The sequence below is a fragment of the Schistocerca piceifrons genome, chromosome 2, assembly GCF_021461385.2.
Source record: "Schistocerca piceifrons isolate TAMUIC-IGC-003096 chromosome 2, iqSchPice1.1, whole genome shotgun sequence".
In the NCBI taxonomy this organism is placed as follows: Eukaryota; Metazoa; Arthropoda; class Insecta; order Orthoptera; family Acrididae; genus Schistocerca; species Schistocerca piceifrons.
Genome location: NC_060139.1, coordinates 1009180570 through 1009196280, shown reverse-complemented (window position 1 = coordinate 1009196280; position 15711 = coordinate 1009180570). Strand labels below are relative to the sequence as shown.

Genomic DNA, 15711 nt, shown 5'->3' with positions numbered 1-15711 from the left:
GTATAAGGTGACAAAACCCACTGTCTTTGCCACATCCTATGCCTCCTTGGTGCAAAAAAGTGCGTCAAAAGTAGACGCTTCGATGCAGACCATGTCCAGTGTAGCAGTATCCTCCACCAATACCTGTACCTGCGTTTGTACCTGCCAGAGAACAGCCAATAAAGATATAGCTATTCAGGCTGCTCCGACTGAACCAAAAGCTATTGCAGAGAAGGCTACAGTGAAGACTTCGAAGGCTCTCCAGAAACGGAGTGCCTCTCCACTTCCCCCATCCCCGACTTCCATCAAGAAAAAGGGACCAGGGATAGGGGCACGACATTTGGCGTCAAACCTGCCAAAGGCAGCATCGGATATCGTCATGGCATCCCTGACTGATGAGGAGGAAATCGTCATCAAGTTTGACACCTCTTCCCCAGAACCTGGCAGCCCGTCTGCTGCCACTCGCTCCACAAGTGTCTCACCAGCGCAGCACAAAGACAGGGGGAAATCTACACCGAAACGCTGATATGGCTCCCATACTTCAGTGGAATCTGAATGGAGTCAGAACTCACTTTGAAGAATTGCGGCTGTTAGTACAGGAAAACCCCTTTTGCATCTCTTTGCAAGAGACACATTTTAAAGAGAATGACACACCTGTACTTACAGGATATCACTTGTACAGGAAAGACGACCTGACTGGTAATAGAGCGCAGGGTGGGGTGGCAGTGTTCATTATGGACACATTACAGTCTTCACCTGTGCGCTTAACCACAATGCTACAAGCGGTTGCAGCTCAGATCCTGGCCCATGTTAATGTCACAGTGTGCTCCTTGTATTTACCACCCACTGAGCTCATTGAGAGTGAAGCCGTCGCACAGCTCATTGATCAGCTACCCTGTCCCTTTCTCATTTTAGATTTTAATGCTCATAATGCATTATGGGTTCCAACAAAACCTGCCCCAGAGGCCAGATGATTGAGCAGTCGATCAGGACTTCCGACATCATACTGCTGAACACAGGTCAGGCCACGCATTTTAGCACCACTTCAGGTTCGTCCTCTGCCATAGACCTCTCTATTTGTTTGCCTGTGCTTGCGGACGTTGCTCAGTGGATCATAGACGACGACCTTCATGGCAGCGACCATTATCCTATCTGGCTCCATCTGCCAGTTGAAATGGGTCGTGTCGACAAGCCGCTGAAATGGTTGTTCCAGAATGGAAACTGGACACTGTACAGGCAGTTGGCTGTTTTTGAACAGTGTGAAGGCGTCCAGGATTGGATGGATCACATTACGGCAGTGATGCTCCATGCTGCTGATGTATCCATACCAAAGTCGAAGGGAACACCTGTGAGGCAGCCTGTCCGTTGGTGGAATGATGACTGTCGTACCGCAGTCAGAGACAGAAGGGCAGCTTTGAGAAGATTCCATCGGTGCCCTACTGATGCGAATCTGGCAACTTTCCGAATAGCACGGGCGTGGGCGAGAAGAATCGTTAGAGAGAGTAAACGGAGGTCTTGGTGAGAGTTCCTGAACTCCATCAATAGGTCCACATCTTCAAGCAAAGTATGGGAAGCTGTTAGGAGGATCTAAAAGCGATACTCTTGGCCGCCAATAGCAGCTACACGTGAGCATGGATGTCTCCTAACATCTCAAAGAGACATCGCCCGGGCAGTGGCAGAATCATTTCAAACTATTATGGCCGATTCTGGCCAGGACCCAGAATTTCATCGCTATCGCGGTACACAGGAGCGGGCTGGTTTTGATTTCCATTCAAACAACACTGAGGAATACAATCAGCCTTTCTCTTTGTGGGAGTTGGACTCTGCACTGTCAGTATCTCGGGATACTGCACCTGGTCCAGACCTGATATTGTATAGCACGCTGCAGCAGTTGGATCTACGGTCAAAGGAAGTCCTCCTTCAACTTTTTAATGAAATTTGGAAGACAGGTGACTTTCCTAGTTCATGGAAAGAATCAATTTTAATTCCACATTTAAAACCAGGGAAGGATCGGACCGATCCCAGTAGTTTCGTAGCATTAGTCTCACGAGCTGCGTAGGAAAGACATTTGAGCATATGGTCAATAGGTGCCTGGTGTGGGTTCTCAAATCCAGATCCTTACTTACCCACTGCCAGTGTGGGTTCAGGAGGTATCATTCCACCCTAGATAACTTGATCCTACTCGAAACAGCGATACAAGATGCTTTCCTATGTAAGCAACACCTTATCGGGATTTTCTTCGACCTGGAGAAGGTGTACGATACTACCTGGAGGCATAACATTTTGCGGCAGTTTTATGAGTGGGGTTTCCGTGGGTGTTTACCCACAGTCATCAGATCCTTTGTCGGACAGGTACTTTAGGTATAAGGTTGGGAATGTTCTGTCTGACCGTTTTAAGCAGGAGAACGGTGTCCGTCAAGGAAGTGTCCTCAGTGTGACAGCTTTCGCAATTGCAATCAATAGTATTGCGTTCACAATACGACAGCCCGTACAGTGCTCCTTGTTTGTGGACGATTTCTGCATTTTCTGTGTGTCTTCCTCCCTTACAACTGCTACATGCCAATTACAGCTGACGATCCTGCGATTGGAGGAATGGTCTACAACCACAGGCTTTAAATTCTCTTTGGAGAAGACTGTTTGTGTAGATTTTAACCGTTCCCGTACTCTTTTTAATCTCCCTGTTTTAAAACTAGGAGACACTGGTCTCACCTTTATGGAACAAGTTAAATATCTCGGGCTTATTTTTGATGAGAAGGTCACATAGTTGCCACACCTAAAGGATCTCAAAGTCCGCTGTTTCAAGGCTTTAAATGTCCTTAAATGCGTCAGTCATAGGTCCTGGGGCACTGACAGGGCACATCTGCTCCAACTTTATAAGACCTTTGTGCGACCTCGACTGGAATACGAATGTCAAGCTTATGGATCTGCAAGACCTTCGTACCTCAAAATGTTGGATGTGATTCACCATGAGGGTATTAGGCTTTCAACGGGGGCTTATCGCACGAGTCCAGTTGCTAGTCTATGTGTCGAGGCTGGAGAGCCTCTGCCGTCCATTCGGCATCATCTCCTCATGGTACGGCTAGCATACAGGGCCAAGTCCACTCCTCTTTCATTGGTGTCCAACACCATTTCACAGCTGGCACTGGAACGTCTCTTCCGCCACCGTCTGAAGGCAACAAAGCCGTTTGGCATCCGTGCAAAGGAGAGTCTCAAGTTAGTACACCTGGAGGGCATTAAGGTCCTCCACCAGGGATGGGGTAGGGGATCTCTCTGGCTGCTACAAAGGCCAAGATTACTTCTTGATCTGGCTGCGTACTAGAAGTATTGTACCCCGGACCACCTTTTTAAAATTAAATTTACTGAGATTTTAGACCGCCATTCAGATTTTATTACTGTTTACACGGATGGGTCTAAACAGGGGGATTTTATGGGCTGCTCTGCTGTGTTTCCCGATACTGTCTGTAGGATAGGGCTCCCAGAGCAGTTCTCAGTTTACTGTGCAGAACTGTTTGCCATTCTGCAAGCGTTAGAGCATATGCGACGACATCATGGCACGAAATTCATCATCTGCTCCGATTCCCAAAGTGCTCTACACACTCTTGAACAACTGTACCCAGCCGATCGGATGGTGCAAGTAGTGCAGGACGCACTCCTGCTCTTGCAAAAGCAGGGTAAGGATGTAATTTTCTGCTGGGTTCCAGGGCACATAGGGATTCTTGGAAATGAACTTGCAGACGCAGCTGCCAAGGAGGCTTGCTCCATCCCACCTCCTGCTCGCTGTTCTGTCCCCCTGCAGGCAATAACATCATTCGTGACTCGGAAGGTCATGTGTTGGTGGGAGGCTCAGTGGCTGGAAGTGAGGGATAATAAGTTGTGAGTAGTGAAGGATTCTGTCCGACCGTGGCTTACCTCCTTCCGACAACAACAAGCTGAGGAAGTAGCCCTTACACGGCTTAGAATAGGACATTGTCTGTTGACACATTGTTTTCTGTTACGTTGTGAGGAGCCACCAACATGTCAGACATGTGGGACACAGCTGTTGATACGACATATTTTAACTGAGTGTGTTTTAAATGCGGGTTTGAGGGAAGACTTTAGTGTCCCATCAGACCTGCCCTCTATTTTAACTAATAATGAGGCGAGTGTCGCGCTAGAGTTTTATGTTTTTGTGTGATGTCTGGACTTCTTCCCAACATATTGAGATTGAGATCTTAATGTGCTGTAAAGTGGTTTGGTCACCCATTATTTGTAAGTGGTCACTCAGCCACCGTTAATTATTTTCACCTGTTTTGTACTGCTAGCTATTTTATTTTTAGTTTTATCTACCTGTTTTGATGTGCTGTGTCCAATCTTGCAATTTGAACATTTACAATTCTCGCAAAGATTGGCTCTGAATTGATCATTGTTTAACAGATCTTGGCTGCACTCGTCAACATTTCTTTTGGGAACGGACGCTGATAACCTCGTTGTTGTGCGCCCTAAAACACTAATCATCATCAGATTGGCGGCATAGCGGTGGCAACTAGGAAGTCTCCTTCCTATGCCAACCTTTTCATGGGTTGTTTGGAGGGGGCTTTCCTGGGATCCATAAGCCTTGAGCTTCTTGTTTGGTGTAGATACATTGATAATGTCTTTGCCATATGGACACACAGTGAGATGGACCTGCTAAAACTTTTGGCAGATGCATATTCATTCTCCCAATAAAATTCGACATGGTCCTGTTAAGAATCCCATGCCACTTTGCTCACCAAATATATAAAATAGCTTTCGACCCCCCCCCCCCCCCCACCAAATCTCTGCACTTTTCCTGGTCAGACCCTATCTCCTTCTGAACCCATTTCCCTACCCTGTGGCCCCTACCATGCTATAAGTCAGCAGATGTATCCACTTACCATCACCTATACCATCACTGTAACTGATGAAACATTTACTATCAAAGGGAGAGCTATCTGTGAAATGACACATTGTGTACCAGCTGTTAGGTAAGAGCTGTTAGACCTTTTAGTTGGTATGACTACTACCAAGTTATCATTTAGGATTAATGGGTGTGGACAGTGTGTGTGTATTGGCAAACACAATATCCTGTTGCAGAGCACACTCTACAACATGACAGTAATGACCTTGGTGCCTGTCCCATCACAACGTGCCATCTGGATTTTGCCCCCTGACAGCAGTTTCTAAGAACTCTGCAGGTGGCAACTGGCATTACACGATGTCTTTCATTGTCGCCACCCACCTCGCCATAACCTTACGTTAATTTCTTTGGTTTCAGCATTTCTTTTCCTTAAATATTCCTTTCTTCACTCTCCTCCTAGTTTTCTATGAAATTAATTTTCTGACTTGAGTAAAAATTTCTCGGTGTACATTCCGCGTCAAATCAGGATAAATCTCCAAGCTTTCGACCACTACCTCCATGGTCGTCGTCAGGGCTAAAACTGACTGTCGTGAACTAGCGAGGTTCCCAGTTTTATATGCAAAAGACGGCTTCTTATTGGCTGGAATATGTCAGCGATATGGCGCATAGCGAAGTGGTGCCCTCTACTTCCATAGATGTAGTTGCTATCCCGCGTTGCTTGCAGCGCCATCCCTTAAATCAGGAGGTAAAGTGCGAGAAGTTTTTCTCTGCGATTTTTCTTTATCCAGTGCACTCTTCCAAATGTTGCTAAGTGCATAGCCGTTGTCTCTATTAAAGTTATTATCGCTAAGTCTAATTTCGACTGCTTCCCGGATCACAGAGTCCCAGTAATTCGATGTGTGAGCTATTACTCTAGTTTCTTCAAATAAAATCTTATGCTTGTTAAGAAGGCTATGTTCAGCCACCGCTGATTTTTCCAAATACCTATATTTAAGGTGGCGTTGGTGCTCGATGCAGCGGTCGGCAACGGTTCTTACAGACTGGCCCACGTAATTCTTGCCGCATTCGCAAGGAATAGTATAAATTCCCGGCACTCTTAAGCCGAGACTATCTTTGACTGGTCTCAACATTTCCTTAATTTTCCTAGGTGGTCGGAAAACTGGTTTTATTCCTTGCCTCTTCAGGACTCTGGCTATCTTGCTCGTTGTAGCACCGCAAAAAGGAAGCCGCGCTATGTGTTGGTCCTCTTCTTGTATGTGGGCGGCATCGTGTCTTACTTTCTTGGACAATACTGATTTAATTTCACCGGCAGAATAACCATTCCTCTTGAAAACAGTCGTCAAATGGTCTCGGTCCCGAGATCAACCATTTGCGGTGCTACAACGAGCAAGATAGCCAGAGTCCTGAAGAGGCAAGGAATAAAACCAGTTTTCCGACCACCTAGGAAAATTAAGGATATGTTGAGACCAGTCAAAGATAGTCTCGGCTTAAGAGTGCCGGGAATTTATACTATTCCTTGCGAATGCGGCAAGAATTACGTGGGCCAGTCTGTAAGAACCGTTGCCGACCGCTGCATCGAGCACCAACGCCACCTTAAATATAGGTATTTGGAAAAATCAGCGGTGGCTGAACATAGCCTTCTTAACAAGCATAAGATTTTATTTGAAGAAACTAGAGTAATAGCTCACACATCGAATTATTGGGACTCTGTCATCCGGGAAGCAGTCGAAATTAGACTTAGCGATAATAACTTTAATAGAGACAATGGCTATGCACTTAGCAACACTTGGAAGAGTGCACTGGATAAAGAAAAATCGCAGAGAAAAACTTCTCGCACTTTACCTCCTGATTTAAGGGATGGCGCTGCAAGCAACGCGGGATAGCAACTACATCTATGGAAGTAGAGGGCACCACTTCGCTATGCGCCATATCGCTGACGTATTCCAGCCAATAAGAAGCCGTCTTTTGCATATAAAAGTGGGAACCTCGCTAGTTCACGACAGTCAGTTTTAGCCCTGACGACGACCATGGAGGTAGTGGTCGAAAGCTTGGAGATTTATCCTGATTTGGCGCGGCATGTACACCGAGAAATTTTTACTCAGGAAATACGTCGCGAAAGACTTCGTAGCCAATTTTCTGACTTGTCTTATCTCTCTCTCCCCCCCCCCCCCCTCCCCCCCTCCCCAACCTTCAACTGTCTCTACCACATATAGTACACTTAACTTTCCACCCTTATTAACTCTTGCAAAATGTTTTGCAGTAATCTTTATCTTGTTTATTATTCTGTCTTCCACTTCTAAGCTCTCTGGTATTCAAATCTTGTCTGATGAAGTTCCCAACAGTCAATCTTTCCTTCTCATTCCATCTGTTAAGTCTCCCCTGACCCAAGGTTCTGGGTGACTTTTCCCTGACTCTCCCCATTTGCTAAACCTGGCCAGTCCTTTTCCTGCATCTGTCTTCCTTTCTCTTAAACCCTTCTGCCAGGAGGAGGAGCCACTGGTTCTGAAAGATTGCACACTACCTTAACTTTTGTGTGCGTTTTGTTGGGCCGCTCCTTGGTGAGTAAGTTTTTTGGTTACCCACTTATATTATAAAAATAAGTAGATACATTTTTATTTCTGTTTGTCAAAGAGGTACTTCCTGTAACCAACTGATACTGGACCAATGTGGTTTCTTCTTGAAATGGCGTATTTCACGTAGTATATGGTTACTTCTGTTCATGACACACAGCAGATGAGTGTCAGTTCTTAAGCGACTTGCTTGAAATAGACATTTAATATTACAGAAATTTTAAGGTTTAGAGCTACAAACTATAGATGGAGACAGCTTTTAACAAAAAAATGATACATGGTATCATTATTCAGTGACTTCTGACATTCAGCCTTAACGTAGCAGTCAAACAATCAGAGTTCACATCGTTATTCGTACCAATCAAATCCTTACTGGGTCCCAGAGATGATGCTCATCAGTTTTAAAAGTAACTTACATAAGCTTAAATTGACTTTTTGTAACCAACTTAAAAGTAGTAAACACGTTTTTCTTTCTCTTTCTCCAACAGTTACAACAACAACAACCACAACAGCATCAGCAGCAACTTGGCAGCGCACCTTCATATCTGGGAACCCCTGTTCAGCAGATACCCCAGCAGTCCTATAACAGCCCTCAGGCCCAGGCATATACACCCACTGCTCCTGTACCTCCTGTTCGATCTTTCACTCCAACTGTGCAACAGCAGCAGCAGCAACTTGTTCCACCAATACAATCCTCTTATCTGCCTGGACAACACCAGTCACCTTCTGCAACTTCACCATACAACACTGCAGGACCAGTCATGACACAGCAGCATTATGGGCCTCCAAAAACATTCTCACCAGCTCCACCTGTTGCTCCTGTTCCACCTGTGCCTGTTCAGCAGTCACCACCAGTGGCAGCTGTTCAAGGTAAGTAACATCCGCTGTCAAAGGCAAGTGATGTAATGTGTCAGAAAAATCAAATATGTGTGTAACATAAGAAGTAGATTCCATAAGTTTCCAGCATGACCTTGAATATGAGCTCGAAGGTTAAAATTCCTTGAAGGGCTGCTTGCGACATCTGCAAGTAGATGCGCACATGAATTGTAGCCTGGTACTTGCCTCAGCTGAATGAGGATACTCGTTAGAGTAAAACATTACGAGCTGCAGTGGAAAAAATAGAGTACCATGCAGCGATGAAGTTCCTGACAAAAGAAGGGTTACATTAGTGAAATGAAATGAAAGTCCATTTGGGTGTTGTTAATGATGATGCTTCTACTTCATACTCCACAGTGAAGGAATGGTCTAAACAGTTTTATCTAGGCAGAGAGAAAATTGTTGTTGATCCACGTGTTGGTCAACCTGTTTAGGCGGTGACTGAGGAAACCCTTGCTGTTGTTAAAAGTGAAGTTGTGAGTGACAGGCAGTTGAAACTTGAGGAAATTCCAGCACTGTTAAGGTTATCTAAAATAACTGTTTTCTGGATAATGAATGATCATTTGCACTTGAAAAATGTCAGTGCAAGATGGGTGCACAGACGTCTCTATGCAGTGCAGAAGGAGTAGTGTGTGACTTGTTGCACCAAGTTTTTGGAGCTGTACTGTGGCAACTAGAAAGAAGTACTGGAATCCATTGCTATAGGGAGGAAAGTATAGTTCTTTATGATGATCCTCTGTCGTAAAGAAAATCGCTTGAATGGCACAAACCAAGTGAAGCTCCACCAAGAAAGGCACAGGTCACTCAGTCCACAAAGGAGGTCACGACAACAATCTTCTGTGGTTACAGAGGAATTATCATAGTTCTTTTCAAAGAAAGGAATATCATTGTGAATGCACAATACTATGCTTCACTTCTGCACAAATCATGTGACTCCATCAAACTAAAGAGGCGAAGAAGTTTGTCACATGGTGTTTGTCTTCCCCACAACAATGTGTTAGTGAAAATGGTGGCAGCTGTGTAGTCTGCAGTAAAGTAATGTGGCTTCCAGGAGATTGACCACCTACTCTGTAGTCCAGATCTAGCCCTAAGTGACTACTATCTCATCTCCAAATTTCGCAGAAGGAAATTTGGTGATGACGAAGACGATGACGACGATGATAATGTGGTGGTGGTGGTGGTGGTGGTGGTGGTGTAGTGAAAGCTGCTGTAATGGACATTTTGCAGATAAAGAATCAGATTACTTTTTGAAAGGCATAGAGTTGTTAATTCACAGATGTGAAAATTGTATTGGAATAAAGGTTGTTTACATTGAAAAATAACATTATTGTTTTGTTTTTACAACTTTAAAAATGTAGTCAGGCCAGAAACTTTTTTAACCTAGCTCGTAGACAAATAATCCATGCACAACATTCAAAGTGAAAATCAAGCAAGAAATGTCAGTGTACAATACAATGCTTACATCAAAGTAGATAAGCATTCAACAGCTTAGTCCTATGATAAGATTGTCAAAGTAGTTACACCATATGGAAAGCAAGAGTCTAGTGGCTAGCAGTGCTGTGAAGTGTGCAAGATAAGTTAATAGCCACTGGGTGGCAGAAACAGTTGCACTTTATTTACTTTACACAAGATGAAAACTTTGTAGGATTTCATGTTAAATCAGTAAGCAAATTTTGATGTTCAAATCCATGAAATTCCCATTCATTAAAACTTTACTAAGCACATATAAGTTTAAAGCATATTGCATAACTCTCTTCAATTATATCCATGGAAAGTACCAAAGCTTCATCCAAAGAGATAAATGTTTGATGATGATTGTTCAGGTAATCTGATTTCCTGTTACAGTTTCTAAGCAGAAATATACTTTTCTTAAGCTTCCTTTTTAACATGTCATTAATTATGCTATAGGAGTCATACTGTGTTAACTGAATTGAGAAGTTCGGTATTATTAAGTATTAGGAGATATGAGACAGTGCTCTCATGACGCAAGTTCTGTAACTAATTACTCAAGGTAACTTTCAGAAAAGACATTCCAAACAGTGTCTCATGAATGTCTGTCCCATGAATCCTATTTTAATCATGTGAGCCTCAAAGTCTATAGGTGGTGAGCAGAAATACCACATAAACATTTTTTCTTTCTGATCTGCAAGACCAGTGTTCTCTGTGATTAATACAGTTTCATGTTTGCAAAACACTAGACTTGAATGAGAAGAAATAAATATAATGGCTGAAAAAGTACTTTCGATATGATTCTCAAGTTTTTCAGAGCATGTATATCATACAGTGAGTTCTTGGAGGAATAACCAGATTATTGCTGTAAACATGCACAATATTTCAACAACAGACTTGCTAGTCATAATCGGGTCTTTCGTCAAAATACTGTGCGCGTGTGCCATGACAATTGAGCCATTTGCCTAATAACTCTTTGTACAGATTTTTTATGCTCTATTTTTGTTACTGTGGACTGTTATTTTGTTCAACTTAACTTGCTTGGCATTTTTATCATAGAAAACCCATTAGCCCCTTTGTGCTACTTGGGAATTGATACATCCAGAATTGTTTAATATTTGCTGTTAGCATCTATAAACACTGCTAAACTATTATGAGCTCATGCATAATTGTATCAGTATGGTAATATAATCTCATGGCTTTTAGGTTCAGTTAGATCATACCCTTCAGCTGATCCCAGTTTTTGCCAGAAGCTTTCGGAATCGCCTCATATGGCTGATAGGGTCAACAGCTGTGCAAGGTGGAGTAAGTAACGCTCCACAATGCGGTACATTTGCTGTTGTAGTTTCTGGTAGAAGTTGTAGTTTCTGGTACAAGTAGTAGTTGACTGTAGTGTGCAAGAGTGATATGCACATGTAGATTTACTTTTATTCATAAGTTAGATAGTGTCATTTGAAAAATTAGTTCTCTCTCTCTCTCTCTCTCTCTCTCTCTCTCTCTCTCTCTCTCTCTCTCTCAGGAAGGATATTACCCCATTGGACATGTTAATTTTACAGGTGAGTACAGCTGTTGTAGTGCTATTTTGGGCGTGTCAATTTTTTTTCATTGACACAAATGTTTGTGTGTATGAGTGTTAATTCTCAGGCACAGCTGGGCTCTAAGTGCTGTAAACTCTGTTAAAAATTGAATGTTGCTATGAGAGATTACTATCTCAAACCCGATATAATGCTTCATGTGAAAAAACTTTTTGGATAAAGGAGACCAGTCACTGAATAAGTGAATAAGTGTTGAATCACTGACAGGCATACATAAAAGAAAATGAAAACTTTAACCATGGAAAGCCGAGGATGGAATAACAACAGTATTATAAAAAAGATTGCTACCCAGCACATAGAAGAGGTATTGAGTTGCAGACAGGCACAATGAACATATGTTGCTTCAATGTTTAGTAGTCTCTTCAGTGTGCCTGTCTTTGACTCAATGCCCTGTCAGTGTGGTGAGCAGCAATCTATTCTTTTAATAATAGGGTCAATTGTCCACAGTAACTGGGAACTCAAAAAACTTGGATAATCGAATTTCATGGATAATCTGCAATTAAAGTACACAGTAATGTGTTAGTTGTTCAAGCACAAAAATTAACTACAGTGTCCTAATAAAAACCACTTAACCAATATTTGTAATAAATTCTACTTAAGTTGTCATAGTCCATGTGAAAATGCAGTACTTACAAAGAATATAGTACAATCCAATTTCACATTGAATTGATTTATGTCTCAGTGACGAAGCTTGTCTTTCGCATATCACATTATGAATTTTAGACATCACCAACTTGCCAGAAAGGGAGTCCAGTTACCCTTCGGCTCATTGAAGTGCTGATATATGGCCCATTACTGTTTGTGGAATTAGAGGAATGTTATCATCTTCATCAGTGTTGTTCACCACCTCAGATTTCTCTTGTACTCGCCGAACAGTAGCACTGTCACTCAACGTTTGATGAGGTGGCTCTGTGTACTTGATATCAACCCATTCACAAATAATTTCTTTGACAACAGTTTCATATCCTGGAGTACTTTCAAAAACAGCAGCTAACAGTGCTAATGAACAGTCTTGGTTGTCATCGGAATTACAGATTATATCAATTTTAGGGTTAATGTGTTTCCATGACTTGGCTGTGGTTGACTGTTTTACCCTACTTTTGACACTGTGAATTGGGTCTAACACAGTTAATTGTTTCCAAAATGTTTAAAGATTGCTGCCTTCTTTTGTAGAGATTTCCTTTATAAATTTTCTTCACGGCAGCAATGACAATCTGATCCTTTGGCTGGAATGAAGCTGTCACATTAGGGGATAAATATTTTGCAAGTTCCATTCCAACAATCAAGTTCAGAACATTTTTGGTCATATGCGTTGATGCATTGATCCAGTAACTATACAACTCTTGTAAGTAGGCCCTTCGACATTAAATGTTCTCACACCTGAGACACAAAGCAAGCCTTGTTTGAAATACTGTGCGGTCCATCCATGTCCCTTTGTGGCGGAAATAATAGACAGCTGAATTGTGTGCTTCTTTTCCATTGAAATAGTTTGTTTCTTTTAGTGTTAGCTATTAAACCAAGCTTAACTTACAACACGGGTAACCTTTCCTAGCTTAATTCATAACTAGGCACACAATTCTCTGTCTCGGAAGCTAAATTCTTTGTTGATAGATCCTTCCAACACAATCCGGTTTCATCCTCTGTATATTTGCTCTAGCTTTAAATTTTCTCATACAATAAACATGGAAATCATTAAAAAATTCAGAAGCAGCCGTATTATCCCCACTTAACTTTTCCCATTGGATGACAGTCTTCCAAATACCTTGATGATCTTTAAATTTTGTTAACCAGCTGGAAGATGCATTAAAAACTCCTCAGTCCACAAGGTTTTGAAGAACAATTGGACCTGTTTACCACATATTGGGACAGATGCTTGTGTGCTCTTTGCTCTTCACTGTTGAAACCATTCCAACATTGCTTTGTCCTGTTCTGCTTACGTAGATATTTTCAGACGAACTATGAGATGCAACAGAACTGCTAGCAAATGAGCTAGTTTGTCTTTGTTTTTCCTACTATCACATGTTGTAGTTTCACCTACACTGTAAATCAATACCAGATTTCATGTACCAATACTGCCTCTCTCAGTTTGTATATTATTTCCAGTTTCTGCTATATCGCTAACAAAACACATTTTTGTATTACAAACATTGTTTGGCACAAACAGAAACCTGCGACTATCTTCTGCAACAATGACAGTTCAGTGCTTACAGTGTTCGGGCAGCACATTCTTTGCTACATTTGTGTTGTAATGTGACATTATTGCTCACCCATGACCACTTCTGAATTAAAGAAAAATTTTCCGCAAATCAGACATTTGCGGACAGATAATAAAGAGTTTACAGTATTGAAGTTTCCGTGCATCACACACAATTTTTGAATGCATGGCATTGGAGAGTAAAAGATACAGACTCTTCGGGACAACTACATCTGAAGAAATTGTGTCTAACAAAAACTGGTAGAGGGACTCCATGCACTAATTAAGGGCACTGGTTGGCTTTACTAGATGTACAGGGAGCGATACCGCACAATAAACCTAGTTTCAGTGCGGGCAGTGGCAGCTCAGACCTAAGCTGTTTTACCTCTCCTGTTAAATCAATCAATCAATCAATCAAAAGTTTCCGTTCTCTTTTATGTATGCCTCTCAGTGACTCATTCGCCTGCTATTCGGTGAGTGGGTCTCCTTTACTTCTGAATTATTTTCATTCCACCAGAACTTCCTGTACTTTATTGATGTGAAAATGTCACTTTCAAAATTCACAGTATAAGACAAAAACTTAATGACAAGGTACCTCAAAAAAGTTAGGCATATTGACTGATATTTAGAAGGGTGGACAAAAATATGAAAACTCTGTGAGTAGTGCATGCTTGAACATGAATGCAGATCCTATCCAAACACGCAGGTTGTCCTGTTGTATTTGTCCACTTTTCTGTGTAGTTGAGTGAGCGTTATGTTGGAGCTCAGTGCATCCTAAGGTGGGAAAATTGTTGGTGCTTATATGGTGGGTGTTTCCATAATGATGGTTGCTTGAAGTATTTGATGTTTCAGAAGGCACCGTATTGAAGATTTATACAGAGTACAGGAAATTTGCTAAAAGATCATTCACTAAGTCACAACGTGTACAAAGGTGTGTATCGAGTAGAGTTGTAAAACTATTCTAGGTCACCATAGACTGTCATAAGTAAGTGTAAATGTAGTTTTCCTAGTAGCTTTGGTCAATTAAGATTACCTGCTTACATGTACGTTCGGTGTGTGGTGTGCCTGAGGTGCCCGCTAAACCCGCTGGGCAGAACAGGTAGTTAGGATTGTGGAAAGGGCCAAATAAGGTTGGGGTCAGTTTCACCTTCTAATTGTAATTTATCGTAATTTAATAACATTTTTACAACGAAAGTGGCTCATAACCGGACCTTTACCGAATGCAACTCTTTCACGGCTGAAGGCCTCCAAACAGGAAATCTTAACAAATCAACAAGATAAAATTCCAATTAAGACAGAAAAAAAAAAAAAAACATCACAGCAAAGTAGATAGAACAAACATATGCAAGGTGCAATACCAAAGGCTGAAGGCCACAATTAAGTTTTAAAATTTTAGAGTGTATTACCATAGACTTTTAAAGGCAGAAGGCCGCAATGTTTAAGCTTGAAAGATAAATTTAAGAATTAATTTTGCAAACATTTTTTAAGATAAAAGGAAATAACCATAAGCCTTAAATTTTAAGCAGCTAAAAACAGTTAATTAAACACTGGTGGCACTCGGAAGCCTCCAGGGAGGTCGGTCTACTCTCGTTCACTTAGGTGAGACAGGTGGTGAGGCCAACTACACTTGATCCGTCGGAACCCAACCATGGGACAGCCACAGACCGACCGACACAACAGCTTGGTTAATTGCACCGCATGGCAGCTAAATTTCAGCAATACAAACACTCGAGGTTGCTGACAGGAAAACCTTCCCAACAGCGAACCATCGAAACGAATCACACAACATGAATGGATGTGGCTTGGGTAGTTGAAACCACTACTCAACTTTGACATCCTGGGTCGGTGAACCACAAAGCTCGTAGCGATCGGACATCTCCACACATGCTGCGACACTGTGCAGGGCCCGGCAGCGGACCCAACCATGCAGAGCAAAAACGCCTACTGGCTAAACGACATCCCTGCACCAGGAAAGGACTGACCCAAGTTCCACAAGATGGGCCCAGAAGCGCTCGGAGAACCAATTACACCTCGCCCGATGAGACGACTGACCTCTCAGAGCCACTACGCCAACAACATTTAAAGTAACTTGTCAAAGGAAATAACACCAACTACATACAGAACCTGAAAAACACTTCCACGAACACCTGAACGGTATCCGACAGTAACTAAGCACGCACAAAGACAAATCAG

The 15711-nt window shown here is 42.3% G+C and overlaps 1 protein-coding gene across 3 annotated transcripts in view; it reads left to right on the top strand.

Annotated features, from left to right (window-relative positions):
• The window catches only part of LOC124777989 (protein transport protein Sec31A), a 162690-nt gene that overhangs the window by 113105 nt on the left and 33874 nt on the right, over positions 1-15711 (top strand). For 2 of the 3 annotated variants that reach the window (XM_047253556.1, XM_047253555.1), the window contains exons 18-19: positions 7893-8274; positions 10936-11034. In XM_047253556.1, the coding sequence (XP_047109512.1) occupies positions 7893-8274; positions 10936-11034 (481 nt within the window). The remainder of the gene's footprint in view (positions 1-7892; positions 8275-10935; positions 11035-15711) is intronic. The other variant, XM_047253557.1, reaches the window with a different exon arrangement.